This window comes from Artemia sp. Qi Xiang Cuo, chromosome 5, assembly GCF_049724085.1.
Source record: "Artemia sp. Qi Xiang Cuo chromosome 5, ASM4972408v1, whole genome shotgun sequence".
In the NCBI taxonomy this organism is placed as follows: domain Eukaryota; kingdom Metazoa; phylum Arthropoda; class Branchiopoda; order Anostraca; family Artemiidae; genus Artemia; species Artemia sp. Qi Xiang Cuo.
Window position 1 is genome coordinate 68,947,120 of NC_142798.1, and position 19,822 is coordinate 68,966,941.

Consider the following 19,822-nt stretch of genomic DNA (forward strand, 5'->3'; position numbering starts at 1 on the left):
CTCCACTGTCAGTCCCAAAATTTTATTCTTTTTTAGATTGTTTTCCCAGAAGGGCATCAATATTGACCCCTCCCCCCTGAAATGTTTGTCTGGCTCATGAATTGGTTGTAAAAAGCAGGTAAAACCACAAAAACTTAAAACCCCTTAATTTTTCATCACTTTGGTTGGTCCCTCCCCCCTCCCTATAAATTTTTTTTTATCCCCTTGAACAAAAATCCTGGATACGATCCTGTCCCAACTGTATGTGTGATTTTTTTTTTCTGAATTATTTCGTATGTTATAGATGATATCTCAAAAGCATGTTAAATTGTTCCAACTTGAATTGCTACAATTATCAATTTTACACAAGACCTAACTGACTGATCGCTATTCGTCAGAGCTGCTCATGCCGAGTTATTAAGATGGTACGGGCGCAGAGGGGGGGGGGGGGGGTCTTTAAATCTGTGCCCCCTTTCCCTTTAAATCTCAGGCATACTTTTAGCTACTTTGGTTGGAAAAAAGGAGAAATATCAGGCGAATTTAAATAAGAGACTCGGAACTTTTAAGAATGAAAAGGAAATTACGAAATTGGCGTTACCGTTAGTTAGTTTGACAGCATCACCATTACCAGTAATTATGACAACAATGACCTGCCAAATAAATCAGAAAAAAAGAAACAAAATAAGTTGAATTAAAATATTTTCATCTGACATCATGTGCTTTAGCTTCCACTTCAACAAAAAGTTTGTTTTGAAAGAATTCTACCAAATAAATCTTCTTCAACAGCGGTGGAGCTTGTTGAGGCATTATATAACCCTCTTTACCCCCTTCTTTGCCAGCATGGTAAAAGCCGTATCTTATCTTTTCGGCTAGGATATTTTTTGCTGAAACTTGCTTTTTTGTATATTTCCTTTGTTTTTCTATTCTTTTCTTTGTATTATTTTTTATAGTTTTATTTTTATAGTTGGCTTAATAAGATTATTGAATATTGGCACTGTCGAAGGTTTGGACAACCTCGTGATTATTGCCGTGAAACTATATTTACTATACTCACGTGGGGGTGGGGTGCTGTGCAGGTTTTTCGATTTGTATTTTTTACAGTTCTTCAAAATAGTAAAAGGAAACAAAAATGCAAAAATTTGCTTGGGCAAATAAAAAAATATAAGGGAAGAAAAATATAAAAAAAGAATCGCCGCCTACCCATGTCTTTCAGTGGGGACGAAGCCTGACAGGATTATGAAATACCGAAGAAATAACGTCGTAAATCTGCATGATGTGTAAAAAAAAAGTTACGATATTAAAAGCCTTATATAAGGACTAAAACTGTAGAAGCTTATTAAAACTGCTGAAACTTACTCTAATTCAAAATTTACTTCCAAGGGCACAGACAAAACGGAATTGAGTACGTGACATCTGGTACGCCCGATGCTATTGATGGTCGAATTGGAAAATGGTCGCCAATAATCATCAGGAACTCAAACTTCGACGTTTTTAGAGCGCGGAAAGTTAGCAGTGGCTCTAGTCAAAATCGAGATGTACCTTCAAATGGAGAGCGCAAGAATTCAAAAGATCTTGATCTAAGTGAAAGGGGCTCGGACCTTCAAAGCCAAGGGTCATCTGGGAGCATAGGGGTACACTGTGACAGCGATCTTGATGGATCGCTGCAGCTCGGACGGTAACTATTTTGCTACTTGACCCTTTTTTTTAAGGTGTGTTTTTTGCACTTAAAACTGAGACTGACTCATTTCTATTTTATCAATTGACACGAATTTCTACTTTCTCTGTGAATTGAAGAGGTCCCATTAATGTTATATATTTTTTCCCATTTTCATTATTTCATATATTTTCATATCATTTCTCATTAATTCGTTTCAATTCGTCCTTTTCCCGAAACTGAATCCCTCCTTTTCTTTGGCGCTTGTCTGATTTCATTGCGTTATTACAATTACTTTAAAGCTTTTTTAGTCTTGCCACTGCATAGAAACTTCCCTTATTCTTTTGAACAGCCTATACTGGTACCCTGCTGCTAATCATATTTGATTCTTATGATCTGCCCCCCTATATCTTTGTATAGTATTCCTTTGCTTTGACTGTTTTTGAAGTTTGACGATTTCCTTTCTCCTCCGTCGAGGAAGCAGGATGAGGACGGTAAGCTTGGACGGTAAGTATTTTTGCCACTTGACTCTTTTATTTATAAGGGTGTTTTTTTTGCACTTAAAAATGAGACTGGCTTATTTTTTATTTCATCAATTGACGCAAATTTGCACACGCTCTGTGAATTGAAAAGGTCCAATTAATGGTGTATATTTTTTCCGTTTTCCTTAATTTTTAAATTTTCGTTTCCCATTAATTCGTTTGAATTCCTCCTTTCCCTCCTCCAAGGTGTTTTCGGTATTCCTTAAATGTTGCCTTTGTCAGGTAATCTTATACTTTCAGGCAATCTTTTTTTTGTGCAGCAATTCTCCTACGGCACATGGTAAAGTTACTGTCTAATCTACAAAAGTAGAGAAAGTCTGGAAACATTATTGCCAGAAACAATTCAGACAAAGAAAAAGACTCTAGACACATGTCCTCCGCGTTCGACGGGAAACTAATAAAAACAAGTTCATTGACCGTATTTAAAATGACCTAGTAACTTATATTACTTGGTGTATTCTCTGCTTATAAGGCTTTATTGCTGCTATGAAATGAATGAAAATATGAGGCGTGAAAGGATTTTGGTTGTTATTTTACTGTAAGATGACTTCGGGTGAAGGTATTTTTATTACATGGGCAGAGTTTTACAGAAACTTAGGATTTTTGGAAGTAACGAGAGGTAAGCTAATGTGATAAAGTTTTATAAACGTGTATTCCCTTTTGATACTTAATAACCGTAACTGGCACTTACAGCTTTAGGTACCCGTCGGGCCGAAGCTCCTTCCCTTCAAAATCTTTTTAGGGCGTTTCACATAATTCCTTATGTATATTTTCCTGTAACTTGCCTGTTTTCGGGACTTTTATTTGTGTCCCCTTTTAAAAATTTGAGAAAACTCTCCTAAATAAAATCCTGGGTACATGCCTGAACCTAATGGTTTATCCTAATTTTATATTTTTTTTATGTTTTTTTTTCGGAAAAACACTCCTGAAATACGACTAGACCATTCTTTTCTGTATGCACGAGGAGGGAGGGCAATGCCCCTCTTCTTAAATGCATTTTACTCTTCTTTTGCTAATTTGTCAAAACTGGCTTCCATAAACTACTTCCTTGAAATATGTTCATCCTAACGCCAGGACCCCCAATCCACGATGATACTGGGGGGTGGGGCAAATTTTTTTTAAATTAATGTGAAAAATCGATATTTTAAAATTCTAGGGAATATTTGGTACTTGTCTGTTATATAACACACACGAATGCGCATGACGCAAACATGAGACAAGAAACTGATCAAGCAATTTTTTTATACCTGACAATTAGCTTTGGCTTGGTTGGAAAAAAATTGTTGGTATAGTTTATTTAAGTATTTAGTTGGTATTTGGGTTAGGTTACGTTATTTATTTAACATGTGCTATTCTTTACCCCCTCCCCCCTAATGTGCTAATATATAGCTCAAATTTGTTTCTAAACTATTATTTCACTTATCCAAACTTCACTTCTCAAGTGTGTATTATATAACCGACAAGTACCGGATATTTTAATTTTTCACAAATACAAGAAAAAGTGTTTCTGAAAATCTATAGAGATGATGGTGGCAAAATGTGCCCCCCCCCCTCAAATTTGCGCTCTTGGTTGATGTCTGTTGTAGATGTACGTGTATAGAGCCAAAGCTCAACGAGCGATGATTTGAGGTTCGTGTCTAAAAGGTCATTTTCAGGTATAGTTATTAAAATCTATTGTGATTTCTTTATTGACATCGACCGGGAAAACCATATAGGGAGAGCTAAGAGACTAATAACTCCCATATAAGGTTTAGAATTTCATGAAACTGGTGCAAACCAGTTTCATGAAAACAAAATAAGGGAAAGAGGGAAATCATCTGGAAAACAGAGAAAATTACTTGAATATAGAAAATCATTTGTAAATGGTGTAAAGCTAAGTTTTCTTATATTTTACTATAGGAAATATTATCTCTTGTCCCCAAAACAAGCCCAGTGCATCCATAATATTCAAATTACATGTTGTATTTTATGGTGTTTGTCATGTGTGGTAGCCTACTTTAGAAGAGCATCACCACAGCCACGTATCAATAGATACGTGAAATTGCTTCTGAAAAATTATGAAACACGGGTGAAAACTCTTACTTCGTGGCATTCCTCCCCTCAACACCCCAAAAAATACCCATACCACATTCCTCATTTCGCCACGTTTTTTATATCTTTCTTATAGGGTCCCTAGTGAAGGAGACTCCTCCAATATCGTATATATGAATATAATCAATATGAAACCTTTTATAGATGTATTTTTCCCATGGTCCTCCCCCTTCCCCTTTTTTTTCTCTGTCTAGGACGTAAGGTAAAAAATGAGAAGTTTAAAGTGTCTGTATTCGTGGAAGTTCAACGTGTCACCCCTTCTTCATTCGGAACACATACTCCTCACAAACTTGAAAAATCTCTATGCTAGATTAATGATACTTCCAAGAGTTGATCTGCAGGCTAAATTTTGGCTTGGTAAGGTATTTTCAAGGTCTTACCTCCTCTCCATTCCTAATTGTAAGCCTTGAAAATTGCATGAAGATAGGGGAACCCCGACTTTTTAATATATATACATTTGGGTTAGGATACGAAGAATCGCCTTTCCTTAATTGGTTAGATCACAGTTTGTACAACCATATATCTTATAAAACTGAAAAAAATTGGCAGTGCAATTTTCAATTTGTGATTGAAAAAGTGGTCCATGTACGGTTATGTACCTTTGATAATAGTGGGGACCAACAAAAGAAAAGAAAAAAACGCGAAGGAAATAATCAGTAAAATTAAGCTAAAACATATGGCAATAAACAGCTTAAAGAAGTCGTCTTTCCTTTGAAGGTTTAATCAAACAGTTCGTGGTAACGAACTGTAAGTAAGGAGCGACCCGGCTCAATGGTAACCGAAACGTTACCGTTGGTAACCGAAATGGTAAAATGTGGGAGGATATTTCCATGAAGGAAGTTTTCATGGGGGAAGGGACATTGCTAGGAAGGGAGCGCTGGATTTCCCAGCATTATTTAAAAACAGATCAGGAACCAGATAAAAAAAAACAAGTTTTCTATATGAAAGTAAACAACCGTATCACAATTTAAAACGAACAAAAATTTTAGCTCATATGATTGGGTACATTAGCTTGGTTTAACCTTTCTCTTTACGCCAAAATTTTTTTTGTAATTATATAAGAGCTCCTTATTTTAATTAAAGACCTTTCTGATTAAGTAGCCATTTTTAAAGAATCGAAGAAAAATTCATACTTTAGCGTAAAGAGCTTTAGCTAAGGAGTAAGTTAATTCGTAAGTTACGCATATTCATTACTAATAAAAACGTTCGTAAATAAAATTCGACAACTTTCGAGAAAGCCATTTAACCAAATAAAAGTAAAATTAATATGAAAATTTTGTTGTAGTTATTCATGTACGGTGAGCCAAAATCAAAACCTGCATTAATTCAAAAACGTTCAAAAATTAAATAAAAAAAAACAAGTTTTTTTTTTTACTGAAAGCTAGGAGTAACATTTAAACATAAGAAGAAAAGAAATTATTCCGCAAATAAATGGTGGTGTGCCCTCCTCACCACCACGCTGTTTATGCCAAGGTTTTACTTTCTAACAACTCTATTTTTTTTAAACAATAAAAAACTTTAGCGTAAAGAGCGAGGCGTTGAGGAGGCGACATCCCCTTTCATATACGGAATAATTTCTGTTCGTTTTAAGTTTTAACGTCGTTCCTTGCTTTCAGTTAAAAAAAAAAACTTGTTGTTTTATTTAATTATCTTTAGAAATTAACCGATTGAAAGTTTAATGCTAAAGTCATACGAGTAGGGAAAAGGGGAAAGAAAGAATGTGCAAATATCTTCCCCAGACCTAAATTGAAATGTAATTCCATTCGTGAAGGTTGCTTACACGTTGAACTTTCGTAGCTAGCAATTGGCAGAACCCCCACTTTACACCTAGAGTGGTCAAGTGGGGAGGCGGTAGGCATGATATGTGATCTCTGGATGTTTTGCCTCCCAGATTTTAAATACCCCTTTGGAAGGGTATTTTCATTAAAAAAACTTTTTGTTTGTGTCTTTTTGTTTATGAAAAAAACGAAAAACTTCCCCACCTAAATTTTGAAAAGTACATTTGACCTCTCTTCTCTGAATTCTCGTGAATTCAGGCGTCTGTACACCTAATCAGTGTGGGTTTCAATTACTTTTCAAGAATTTTTTTTTCGAAAGAAGATAACTGAAACAGAAATTTTTTGGGAGCGAATTTGTAACTCTTGCGGATTCCTTTTATCATGAAACAAAATAGGCTTTAAAAATTCACAAAACACTATGGATCCTCTGAAAAATTTATGGGAAATAATTTTTTTTTTCATACAATGTGATTCCTCTTGACTGAGGAAAGGGGTTTATCCTGCTGAGCCCTGTGCCCCCTCCTTTTGCTTGATAAATACTATTTCACGTTGAATTCTTTCAAAATGTTCTATGTGCTTTTATTGCTAAGATTTGGTTTTGTCGCTAAAAGCGGATTGTTAATATTCTTCAATTTCCTAATTTTCACCATTTCTTGGGATATTGCTTGTAATCTATCATAAGTTTCGGGTGTCCTGTCACGGTATTAGTACTATTATTTGATGTTTCAGATTTTCATGTTTTTTATTTTTTATTTTTATGGTGTAGCGACACGCCGATTAAATTGATAAAGCGTAAATCAAGATACTGTGATGAATCTAACTAGGTTTTGACCTAGATGTTCTCCGAAGAGAAGTAAGCTTAGTGTAAGTAATTGAGGTGACTCAACAATAATCGTTGCTGAGCAATTCCTGACTGTAATGCAGCTAAAATATGATATTTGTTGGCATACTTCCCCAAGCTTAATTCCTCAAGTGTTTTTTCTCCTTCCCTTGTCCTTTGTATAACTTCCCCTTAATTTTGTCCAAACTTTCTTCTTTTTGAATTGAAGGATCTGCAAAATTAAAACCATTACAAGTATCATGTTGTTCTAAAAAATCGGCCGTTTACGCGTTATAATTCCCCATCATCTCACGTTTTTACGAGTCCGACAAATATCTCGGAGGGGGTGGGGGTCAGACGACCCCCCCCCCTTGGATACGACCATTGGGAATTCAAATAATCAGGTTTCATTTTCGCTTTATACTGTAAAGAGAACTGAAACACAAATAAAACTGCAAGAGAGTGAATCTCCTTCCTTTCAGTGATACAGTGTTAGTACTTTTTGGGCCATTTTTTGAAATATTCCCCTGTACGTTGGCCCCTTCCTTTTTATTTTGGCTGCGATATCTGAAAGACTTTTATGTTGTATTTTTTCTTTAGTTTCTATTTTTTGGCCGAACCTTCAAACTAACCAAGTTCTGTTATTTACGTTAGTTTGTTTTTTCAGTTTTATTTGGTTGTAAAATATTTAGAATGTTTAAAAAAATTATCATTAGCAGAAATAAAAAAGGAATGGAGTTTTTGATAACAAAATAGTTTTGTCCTATTTCGGGAACCAAAGAAAATCATATTAATCAATAATCATGCATATTATTGCATATTATATGCAATTTATCGAAATTTATCCAATTCATGACCATTAAAATCATGTATCTTCCATTATATAAGTTAGTCACATGCAACCATTTTCTCTGCTTCGAGTCGTTGGTTCATTTTTGTTCGGCTCATGGCATGTGTTTGGGAACTCATTGCAGCACCAAACCGCTTGAGGTCAATACAGCTGCGCACGCATTTGCTCGGCCTCAATCTATTCAAAGATTCACTCTTTACCACCTCCCACGAAGTTTCAGTTTCTTTTAAATCATTTGTTATGATCTATTCCCACCCTATTCAGGAATAGCCTTCAAGAACAGGGTAAAATAATCTTCAAAGTTGAAATCTGCCAGTAGCACCAATTCTTTGAAATATAGGGGATGGAGGGGCAAAATGTATTATCAAAATCTGGGGTGGTAATTTTGAATTTTTTATTTTTTCAATGAAAATACCAAAAGAGGTGTTTTTCAATGGGAATACTAAAAAAACTGAATTTTTCAATAAAATGCTAAAAAAAGGAGTTTTCCAGAATCTAGTTAGGGGAGGGGAGGAATATACAGGGGCAACTGATTCTCTCTTTTGCTTTCCCCCATTTCTCGCCCATGAAATCTACCCCAGTCTCCTCATGATAATATAGAGATAACTGGAATCTACGAACGCCACAAAAAAAGTAAAAAAATATTGATCCTTTTGAAGGGGATCTGTATGATATAGAGAGTGGCTTTTGTCTGTATCAAAAAATTTCATCTATTATATGGGAAGTCCAGGCAATCCTTGTGGAAGATGAAAATATGCAAATTCTGTAATGTTTTGTAAAATTTAGAAATCACATTGAACTTTTCTAGAAAAAAATAATGATTTTTAAAATCCTTGACCTCTATGGAATTTTTTTTACAGACTTATCCCTATCCAGGAAAAATTTCTGCCGACTCAGTTTTTTTTCATGGACATCAAAGCCAGAAATCTACAAACCAGTACTGATACCGTAAAACCAAAGCCCCCCTCCCCTTCAAAGTCTTGACATTTTACCACTTCCCTTATATATTATATATTCCCTGCATAGTCCGCTTGCTTTTATTTTTTTAAGTCAACCCCCTCCATCCTGGAACAAATTCATACACACATTCCAGCATTTAATTTATTTTTAATGAAATTTACATTATAGAGATTCCGGAAGATGGCAGGGGAACACGTGCGAAAGCTATCCCAGTACACCTGACAACATTCAGCAAGAAGCAACAGTTCCGATAGTCAGTTTGACAGTGGGACAAATGATACTAGTCCGCAAAGTCGCACTCCTGAGACTGACAGGGATAATGGAGGCCCATGTGCCAAACCATAAAGGTCTTTCTTGGGCATGGGACATTCCAAAGTTTTTAAAGAAGATTCGCCCTCCAGAACATAGAGGTAAGTCACCGAAGATAAATGTCATCCTCATTGTCTTTTCTCTTATTCACCTTATGACAAGGTTGATAATTAATTTGTGTAACTGTTGATTATTAACATGTGCGAATATTAAGGTATTTTATTTGAGTATTCTAAATCTATTTTTATTAAGGTTATAATCACCTCATGGGGAAGGTGTTCCCTTTTTCTAAAATTTAACAAATTTTTTCAGGCTCATAACTTTGATGAATAAGTTTAAACTTAATGAACTTTACATAAGAAAACTGATTAGAAAAAGACAATGCTTTTGTTTTATTTATTCTTTATTTTATAACTCGCATATAGAAAAAACGGATAAAGGTGAAGAATTTCATGTTTCCCTTTACGTCTGAATGAACCATCAAGCTTGGTTCGGACAGATGGCGATCAGGTCTGTCGAGCGAATACCCGAGTGACGTTTTCATATGAAATCAAGATGGTATGTCTGATTTAAAGCAATATTCTCAGAAGTTGATAAAAAAATTTCACATCTAAAGAAGATGTATTTTATATAAATAAGCCTTTTCAATACAAAAGAAAATCAAGGTAATTTTTATCAGTATATTTACACGAAGGTTTTAATTCCTGTTAATTGTAAAACAAAGTTTTTCTGGTCGAAGAAGTTAATTTTTCAACAAAATCTGAAACACGATATTTGATCTGAAATTCGATATGAATTCAATATCTAACGGCATGAAAAGTTTTTTTTTCATCCGTCGGACACGAAATCTAACCACCGTGGTTAGAGTTGACTTTTTCACAATCTAGCTTTAGACTTGACGATATTATTCTGCACTTCAGGGACGCACGCACAGGGAGGGCCTAGGGCCCCCTGAAACCTAATCTTTCCCACACGTTTGGGATTTCTCTAATATCTAAAATTTTTTATTCAAGTTATCAAATCAAGTTTGTTTTTGTCCCCCAACCCCAAAAGAAAGGAAAAAATCCTGGACACTTGCCTGCTGTACTAGAGTTTTGGATCTATCTAGAGAGCTACCTTTGAATTGATCTGTTTGTATTTATTCTAGGCAAAGGGATATTTGGAGCCCCTCTGTACCTGAATGTTCAAAAATGGGGTACACCAGTTCCACCAGTCATTCTTGCCGCCTTCAAATTTCTACGAAGAGAAGCTATGGACCAGGTCAGATGTTTTTATTATCGAACTACATCTGGCATAAGCATACTTAAACCAGTTATTTTCTTTAAGCGAGAGCGTTAAGACAACATAAACCCCTATTAACTTTGGTATTTATGTTGAACTTTTACTCCACAAAGCATACCCTACAAAAATATAAATATATAAGCTACCCTACAAAATATAAGCAATATTTTTTGCTTGCTATATTTACTTGCACTTAAAAATTAAATAGAAAAAAACGTATTACAGAGGTTAGACTTTTGTCCAATATCTTCACTTCCTTACAATTGTTGCACAGAAAAAAAGAAATCGGATTCCCTTATAATATCTGCTTAGGAAAATCACAAGCCGCTTTAACGTACTAGGGTAAAATGAAAATTTTCAATGACAAATAATAAATAATGCAATAAATTACATCGCTTTTGAAAAACATTAACAATTTTGGCAAAATTGTGAGTAGGTGGAATGATAATAGAATTACAAATAAATATTGGAAAGGTATTACCAAGTAAGATGGCAATGGAATAAAACGGAATGATATGACAAATATAAATCAGTGTTCAAGTGGGTACGTAATAACAATAAGGTTTTTCAAATTAAATTTACGAGTGACGTTAAAACTTAAAAAAAATAATAATTATCTATGTTTATAAAAGCGAATGTATTTTTTAGAAAACTTTTGAAAACTTTTAATCAATTTTAGAAAACTTTTAGGAACTTTTAGAGAACAATTTTAGAAAGCTTTTGTATAACTTGGAAATCTTTGTAACCTGTGTCCATTACTACACTGTTGGTTTGATCGCCAAGAAACCTTAAGAAGCAGTTGAGTACACTCTTGTGAAAGTTTGAGGTGTGACGCCCTCTTTTGCCCTCTTAAAACTTTCTTCTTCTGAAAATAGAGACCCACTGAACACAAATACTTGACCGTTCATTCCGTTAATTTTTCAAATACTTTAAAATTTAAAAATACGATTGTCATTAATACGCAGGGGGATTTTCTGCGGGGGAATTTTCTTCTTTTTTGGGGGGGGGGGTATTTCCCTTAGATTTCCTTTCTTTTGAGATCTCAGCAACGCACAACGGATAAATTATTCTTTATATAAGGAGGATTGCAAATACACTGAACCCCATGCTTTTTGGAATAAGTTATGCTTGGTTGAGAGTATGATCAGTTTTTATGATCTATTTTCAAAAATATTGCAGTTAGACTTTATTGTATTGGGCATAATATAGAATAGTGTAGTATATTTGACACGAAAAAACCGCAGGGCTATGACCACAAAAAAAGGAAAAAAAAAGAAGAGAAAACATACCAATACAATTAAAGGATTTAATTTAAACTGTTGATCAACACGATTAAAGTATATCGGATACTTTAATTCAAAAGTTGTTAGGTTGTTATGACACAAAAAGTTGTTATGACACTTTTTATAAAAAAAAAGGTAATCTTTACAACCCACCCTGTTAAACGAAGTTCGCTCAATTGATCGGTAAAAGTATTGATTTTCAAAATCATGCTATATTTCTTTTTCAGAGGTAGAAATAATTGCAATTTGGAGCTCTTAATTGAAGGGTTAATAAAATATTCCTTGTATAAACAGCTCTTCATTAATAACAATCGAAAGACTAAAAAATTGTTTTTTATTTTATTTCTTTTAAAATGTATGCCCTGTGACATACTCTGGTGCGTGGGCAGATGATTTTTTTGGGGTAGGTCCTTAATTATGTCCGTGAATGTACTGACTTTTGAGTTTCGTAGATCAAGCGCTTCTTTTGACTTTCTTTTGGAAGAACGCATAGATTTTGCCGTGATATATTCCAATCTGTTTTAAAAAATAATATAATTTCAAAATAAACCATCACGCACGCTGTTATAGATAATGTGTATTATGGATTATAAACATTAGTTAAGCATTATAATTCGGAGTTTTGGGTAATTAAAGGTTTTACTTCGTTTTTAATTGCAGTGAGTAAAGAGTAATTTTTAGATCGCACTTTTATTTTCTTTATTTTCAACTCTTTTCTCTATTTTCAGCTTTTTTGAATATTTTTAATTATTTACTTTTTGAACATTTTTATAGACGTTTCCAAATTATTTTATAAACTTCAATTTTTGAAAATTTTTGTATAACTCGGAATTTAATTGTGAGTCGATTATCAAATATAAACTTTAAATATTCAAAATTGTTTATTTTAGTGATATTATTTATAAATGTTTGCAAATTATTTTATAAACTTCAATTTTTGAAAATTTTTGTATAACTCGGAAATTAATTGTGAGTCGATTATCAAATATAAACTTTAAATATTCAAAATTGCTTATTTTAGTGATATTATTTATAAATGTTTGCAAATTATTTTATAAACTTCAATTTTTGAAAATTTTTGTATAACTCGGAAATTAATAGTGAGTCGATTATCAAACATAAACTTTAAATATTCAAAATTGCTTATTATAGTGATATTATTTATAAATGTTTGCAAATTATTTTATAAACTTCAATTTTTGAAAATTTTTGTATAACTCGGAAATTAATTGTGAGTCGATTATCAAATATAAACTTTAAATATTCAAAATTGCTTATTTTAGTGATATTATTTATAAATGTTTGCAAATTATTTTATAAACTTCAATTTTTGAAAATTTTTGTATAACTCGGAAATTAATTGTGAGTCGATTATCAAATATAAACTTTAAATATTCAAAATTGCTTATTTTAGTGATATTATTTATAAATGTTTGCAAATTATTTTATAAACGTCAATTTTTGAAAATTTTTGTATAACTCGGAAATTAATTGTGAGTCGATTATCAAATATAAACTTTAAATATTCAAAATTGCTTATTTTAGTGATATTATTTATAAATGTTTGCAAATTATTTTATAAATTTCAATTTTTGAAAATTTTTGTATAACTCGGAAATTAATTGTGAGTCGATTATCAAATATAAACTTTAAATATTCAAAATTGCTTATTTTAGTGATATTATTTATAAATGTTTACAAATTATTTTATAAACTTCAATTTTTGAAAATTTGTGTATAACTCGGAAATTAATTGTGAGTCGATTATCAAATATAAACTTTAAATATTCAAAATTGCTTATTTTAGTGATATTATTTATAAATGTTTGCAAATTATTTTATAAACTTCAATTTTTGAAAATTTTTGTATAACTCGGAAATTAATTGTGAGTCGATTATCAAATATAAACTTTAAATATTCAAAATTGCTTATTTTAGTGATATTATTTATAAATGTTTGCAAATTATTTTATAAACTTCAATTTTTGAAAATTTTTGTATAACTCGGAAATTAATTGTGAGTCGATTATCAAATATAAACTTTAAATATTCAAAATTGCTTATTTTAGTGATATTATTTATAAATGTTTGCAAATTATTTTATAAACTTCAATATTTGAAAATTTTTGTATAACTCGGAAATTAATTGTGAGTCGATTATCAAATATAAACTTTAAATATTCAAAATTGCTTATTTTAGTGATATTATTTATAAATGTTTGCAAATTATTTTGTAAACTTCAATATTTTAAGGTTTTCGAGTCAGTTGAGCAATGAATAGCAAGTGAATTGTCAATTATTTAATCCTCGTCTCCTTTCATTTATTACTCCAATTTTCCGGGAAAGTATTTCCCAGGGAATTAATTCAAATTAGGTAGATCCGCCCCTTTTATAACCTCTTGTTATTAGGTCCCTCTAGAACAAATTACTCATTATAGGTGGGACTATTTCGGAAGCCTGGAGTCAAGTCCCGAATATCGAGTCTTCGTCGGGAATGCGACAGTGGGAGAGAAATCGAATTTGATGCGCAGCAGGCTTTTGATGTTGCAGATCTAGTCAAGCAATATTTTAGAGACTTACCGGAAGCTTTGCTTACGAGTAAATTATCTGAAACATTTGTTGCCATTTTTCAAGGTCAGTGCTTTCTATAAAATCTATTAATATTTTCTTCCAATATCTTGTTTTGTCTCACTTGTTCAGAAAGTTTTTTTGGTACTGTTATAAAATATGGAAAACACGCGAGAATGCTACTTGAGAAAAGCAATGATCAGATATCTATTACCCGGTAATTACCTATCTGACGCTGAATAAACAAGGGTTTCTCATTCTATATATATTTAAACTATATTTAAACTTTAGTTTTTTGGGATTTAGGGGGAAAAAGGTACCTAGGTTAGGTTCCGTATTTAACATAGGCTACGCTTTACCCCCCATGTGCAAATATATAGCCCAAATTTGTCCATAAACTAGTATATTTTCATCCTATTTTGTTTTATTTCATTAGCATTAACTAAACTTCTCGCGTGTTTCCCATATTTTTGAACAGTACCGTTTTTTTAAGGCATAGACCTTAAATTGGGACCTCGTATTATACGGATTGAAAATTATTGCATGAGTCTAAATTCAATAAGTCAAATATATCGGCTTTCCTGCTTAAACTTGTTTAAGTAGGTCCAATTAATTTTTTTATTAGTAATTTTAATTGATAATTAGTTTAATTAATACTTTTGTTTAAGTAGTTTTAATTAAATTTTATATGTTTTCATCTTCTTAACATGTTATGACCAATCTCAGTTTAAATAAGGACTAATACATGGATTTTATTTCTGATATTTTTATTTCGGATTTTTTTTTTATTTCTTTTTTTGGATTTCTTTTAATTTTCGTTGCGTTTATGGTTTTTTGTTTGTCTTGTGTTTATTTACTGACCTCGAAGTTTAAACCCCGTCCTTCGGGGCTTGTGACATAAATTTTTTGGAATAAATGTCTTATCCAAATGTTTGTGTGATATCCCTGTTTTAAATGGGCTATTTACACAATTTGGGGAGCTTTTCTCTGTGTTGCAAGGATTTTGTTGCACATGTAGGTATTTTTGCCTTTCGACCTTTCTAATATAAAATGATTTTTAACCCCCTAATATACTTATTAAAAATATATGAATATGGAAGCTCGTTACGTAAGTTAATTCATAAGTTACATATATTTATTACTAATAAAAACGGTCGTAAAAAAATGAAACAAGTTTCGAGAAAGCCATTTAACCAAATAAAAGTAAAATTAATATGCAAATTTTGTTTTAATAATTAATGTACGGTGAGCCAAAATCAAAACCTGAATTAATTCAAAAACGTTCAAAATTTAAGAAAAAAAAACAAGTTTTTTTTAACTGAAAGTAAGGAACGACGTAAAAACTTAAAACGAACAGAAATTATTCCGTATATGAAAGGGGCTGTTCCCTCCTCAACGCCTCGCTCTTTACGCTAAAGCTTGACTTTCTCACAACTCTATTTTTTTTAAACAATAAAAACTTTCAGTTAAAAAAACTTGTTTTTTTTTATTTAATCGTATATAGCGCTGGTTTAGCTATAATGCACAAGCACCGAATGACCTTATATTGAAATTCCAAAAGTAATATTGGCTAAATCTTGGTCCTAGTAAAACTTAATGTGAATGGGCCTTTTGCTATTTCTCTCTAATTTTTCAGTATTGCGCATTTGATTTTTGCTAGTTCGAAGGATTCCCCCCCCCCCTTATTCAGAAGTAATTCCAGTGTGTCTGTCTCAGAAAGATGCCCCCATGTTCGGAACCCCAAATTCGAGGTAAATGTTAGCCATGCTCTAAACCCCAGTATTTTCAGTTAAGGGGGGAATGTAGCGTACAAGTCAAGGTATTGCCCCCTATTATTTTCTATTGTGGTCATATTGGGTAGGATAATATTTACCCTTTTTATGTTTTGGTTTTAAAAGCCATCGCCTCTTTCTATTTTTAAATTTGTTTACTATGCTTTGATTGGCTAGTTGGATGGCAGCACATTTAGTTGCTAGAATCAAGGATGGGGATAGCTTGTCATATGTTTAAAATATATATATATATATATATATATATATATATATATATATATATATATATATATATATATATATATATATATATATATATATATATATATATATATATATATATATATATATATATATATATATATATATATATATATATATATATATATATATATATATATATATATATATATATATATATATATATATATATATATATATATATATATATATATATATATATATATATATATATATATATATATATATATATATATATATATATATATATATATATATATATATATATATATATATATTTTGTAACCAATAGTCCAATGAGAAAACAATGTCTTCAGTAATCAAATATAAGAAATATTTAGGCAGACATCAAGCTAAATCCTATATATATATATATATATATATATATATATATATATATATATATATATATATATATATATATATATATATATATATATATATATATATATATATATATATATATATATATATATATATATATATATATATATATATATATATATATATATATATATATATATATATATATATATATGTATATATATATATGATATATAGTATATATAGATATATAGATATATAGATATATAGATATATATATATATATATATATATATATATATATATATATATATATATATATATATATATATATATATATATATATATATATGATATATAGATATATAGATATATAGATATATAGATATATAGATATATAGATATATATATATATATATATATATATATATATATATATATATATATATATATATATATATATATATATATATATATATATATATATATATATATATATATATATACATATAAAATTTTGTATATCTGTAAACTCTAAAGAATCATATTTTTCAGACATCACAACCAGGGCTGCCACTGGAAATTTAATAACATTGAAATATTCTCTTGCAAAAAATCAGAAGATTCGAAAAAATAATCCAAAGGTATCAAATATTAGCAATATTTACTTTTCAAAAGATCCCAAAGAGTGGTAGCCCTGATCACAATTGATGACACTTTCAGAGGGTGGGTTCACAGTCCCCCTTCTTAACTTGAGGGAAGTTTTCTTATTTGTAGTTCTCATTAAGTTTAGACAAATTTGGTGAGCAAAAAAAGAAAAGAGAAAGGTCTCCTTAGTTCTAAAGCTCTGGGTAGATGGTAGCTCTGGCCCACCTCTCATTCACAAAATATTGGACCCACCTATAGTTTTTGCATATTGACTAAGTTAATATTATGGTGTACACGGGTTGTCCCTATTCGGGTTTTCTTTTTTGGTGTAATAAAAAATAGGAAAGACTGTCTGTATAACCCTCTTAGCAAGAACCTCCTATTCAGGTTCTTATCCACTTCACTTTGGAGGAGGGCGATCCAACCTCGCTAAAATTTTTTTAGATTATGTATAGAATCTCTGAAAGGTATGGGTTCAAGCCCAGAATTTCCCTCTCACCTCTGGGTACGGCAGTTGCCTCTGGGGAACTGAGCAAATGGCTTCCTACATTGTTTTCACTTAAGTATTTCCCGCTAGAAAAGTTTTTAAAATGCTATACAACTCAAAAACGTGAAACTATATTCTTGGGGAGATCTTTCCTAGTAGATGGGTAAATTCAATTTCCTCTTCTTCAATAATTGTATGACTTGGTCAGAATCCAATAGCTTGTAATCTGTTATCTTTGGCAATAATTTAATTCTTGTTTTCACCTTTCAGCGCTACCCCACTACCTTCGCTTGGAGGCAACACGATATGCCTTGCTCCTACTACCCGATGAACATCGCGAGTCTCTCAACCTCCTTCTTTCATTCCTCATCGATATTTCCTTGATGTCATCGACTAATCAAATGACATTACCGAATCTTGCTGTTTGTTTTGCACCATCACTTTTCCAGTTATCACACACCATTTCTCCGCGTTCTACTTCTTCTTCACCAAGACGACGGACGAAAACAACAGGTACGCCTGACCCAAGAGAGCTGGGTGAAAATAAAGCTGCCCATGATTGTATGTTAACTATGCTGAGAGAATACAATCAACTCTTTCAGGTTTGTGCTTTTTAATCTAGTGTTTTAATTGGATTTTTAACTTAGTGTCACAATTAATACTTCTTTGGGTTTATCCGTTAGCATTGTTCACCTGGAGTTTATTCATCAACTTCTCAAAATAAATTCATTTTTAATGCATGCAAATATAGATAGAAAAACGAGTGCAATATTTAAATAAAGCTGTGAAAAAAAAATAAAAAAAATAACAACAACAAACTTCAAATAATAAAAATCCGAATATTCCGACTTCCACGTCATCCGTTAATCAACAAAGAAAAGATGAATGGAAAAAATTTAGTCAAGATAAATTAAACGCAACATTTAAAGAAAAAGAAAAAACAACAACAAATAAACAAAAATCACATCTTTATGAATTCCGAATATTACTGCAATCACTGCTAGTAAGCAACACAAAAAGACATAGAATTACTTAAATGGAACAAAAATGACACCAGTGGAAAGGTAATGTGTCTAAGGAATTATTTACAAAATAAAGCCTGTGTGATTTCAACCAACAAACGCTAAGCAAGCATTGATTGCAAGAGGATTGGGAGAAAAAGAGGCAGGAATAAGGGAGAGATAAATAGAAAAAGGGAGCACAGATAAAGAATTCAGTAATGGACAAAAAGCCAGTAATGGTCATACTGATATGTTCAATAGTTATAAATCGTCTCGACTACCTAATATAATTTCAGCAACAAAAGGCGTCAAGTAACTTGAGTTCTTTGAGAATAGCAGTACATAAGAATTTTGTGTCGCTTATATAAAGGTGTTTGAGAAATTTGAAAAAGGAGTGACAGTTGGGAGAGAAATAAAAACAGGTAAAGCAGACAAGAAATTAAAGGAGTGGCCAAAGTTGGTATTCAATAAATGAAAAAATAACTGCACTGCAGGGTACTTCTATAGCTGTCAAATTGCTCAAATGTACTCCTTAAGCTTTTTAGCGTTTTCCTTGCAGGTATGCTAGAAAATTTTTAGGGACTGCTCTTCCCCGAACTTTAAAAAGAAAATTTTGCTCTGTTTAATCTAAAAAAGAAAATCCATACTTTCTAATGATATTAAGTTTCATTAAAACTAAATATTTCTATATCCAGGACGAAGCAGGAGAAGCCAAGTGGTTTTTCTAAGATTTCTGGGAAAATAGGTGTTGGTTCATAGTTTTCTTGTTGTATATCATCATCCATCATCATTTTATTTATAACCTGTCACAAAAAAAAGGGCCGGGCCCAGAAAAGACAGAGTAAAAATCCATAAACAACAGAAACAAAAGCAACCTTCGACAATTACGAACACGGGACCACCAGAAATGACCAAAGATTCTTATCTTCAGATCGCTTATCCAAACTCTACAAGTTATGGCAAGACCGCCCAAATAATTTTAAATAGGTTTGCCGAACAAATTAAAAAAATTTATATTGGACAACATAGGGTGATCCTTTAAGAGTTTAAAGTATTGAATCCCCTTTAAAGTATATAGAATTAGAAAACTGATATTTGGTAAAGTCGCCTGTGTTACACCTTAAAAAAAAATTTCATTCGCATTCACAGTTGGAAATATCCCCTTTAAATTTTAATATTTTGTAATATGTTTCTTTTACAACTTCTAGCTCCAT

The 19,822-nt window shown here is 31.6% G+C and overlaps 1 protein-coding gene across 3 annotated transcripts in view; it reads left to right on the forward strand.

The window, feature by feature from the left end:
- LOC148952434 (rho GTPase-activating protein 7-like) overlaps positions 1-19,822 on the forward strand; it is a 238,533-nt gene that overhangs the window by 205,376 nt on the left and 13,335 nt on the right. For all 3 annotated transcript variants that reach the window (XM_089089878.1, XM_089089879.1, XM_089089880.1), the window contains 5 exons: positions 1,360-1,654; positions 8,843-9,084; positions 10,131-10,243; positions 13,986-14,181; positions 17,878-18,209. In XM_089089878.1, coding sequence (XP_088946004.1) covers positions 1,360-1,654; positions 8,843-9,084; positions 10,131-10,243; positions 13,986-14,181; positions 17,878-18,209 — 1,178 coding nt within the window. The remainder of the gene's footprint in view (positions 1-1,359; positions 1,655-8,842; positions 9,085-10,130; positions 10,244-13,985; positions 14,182-17,877; positions 18,210-19,822) is intronic.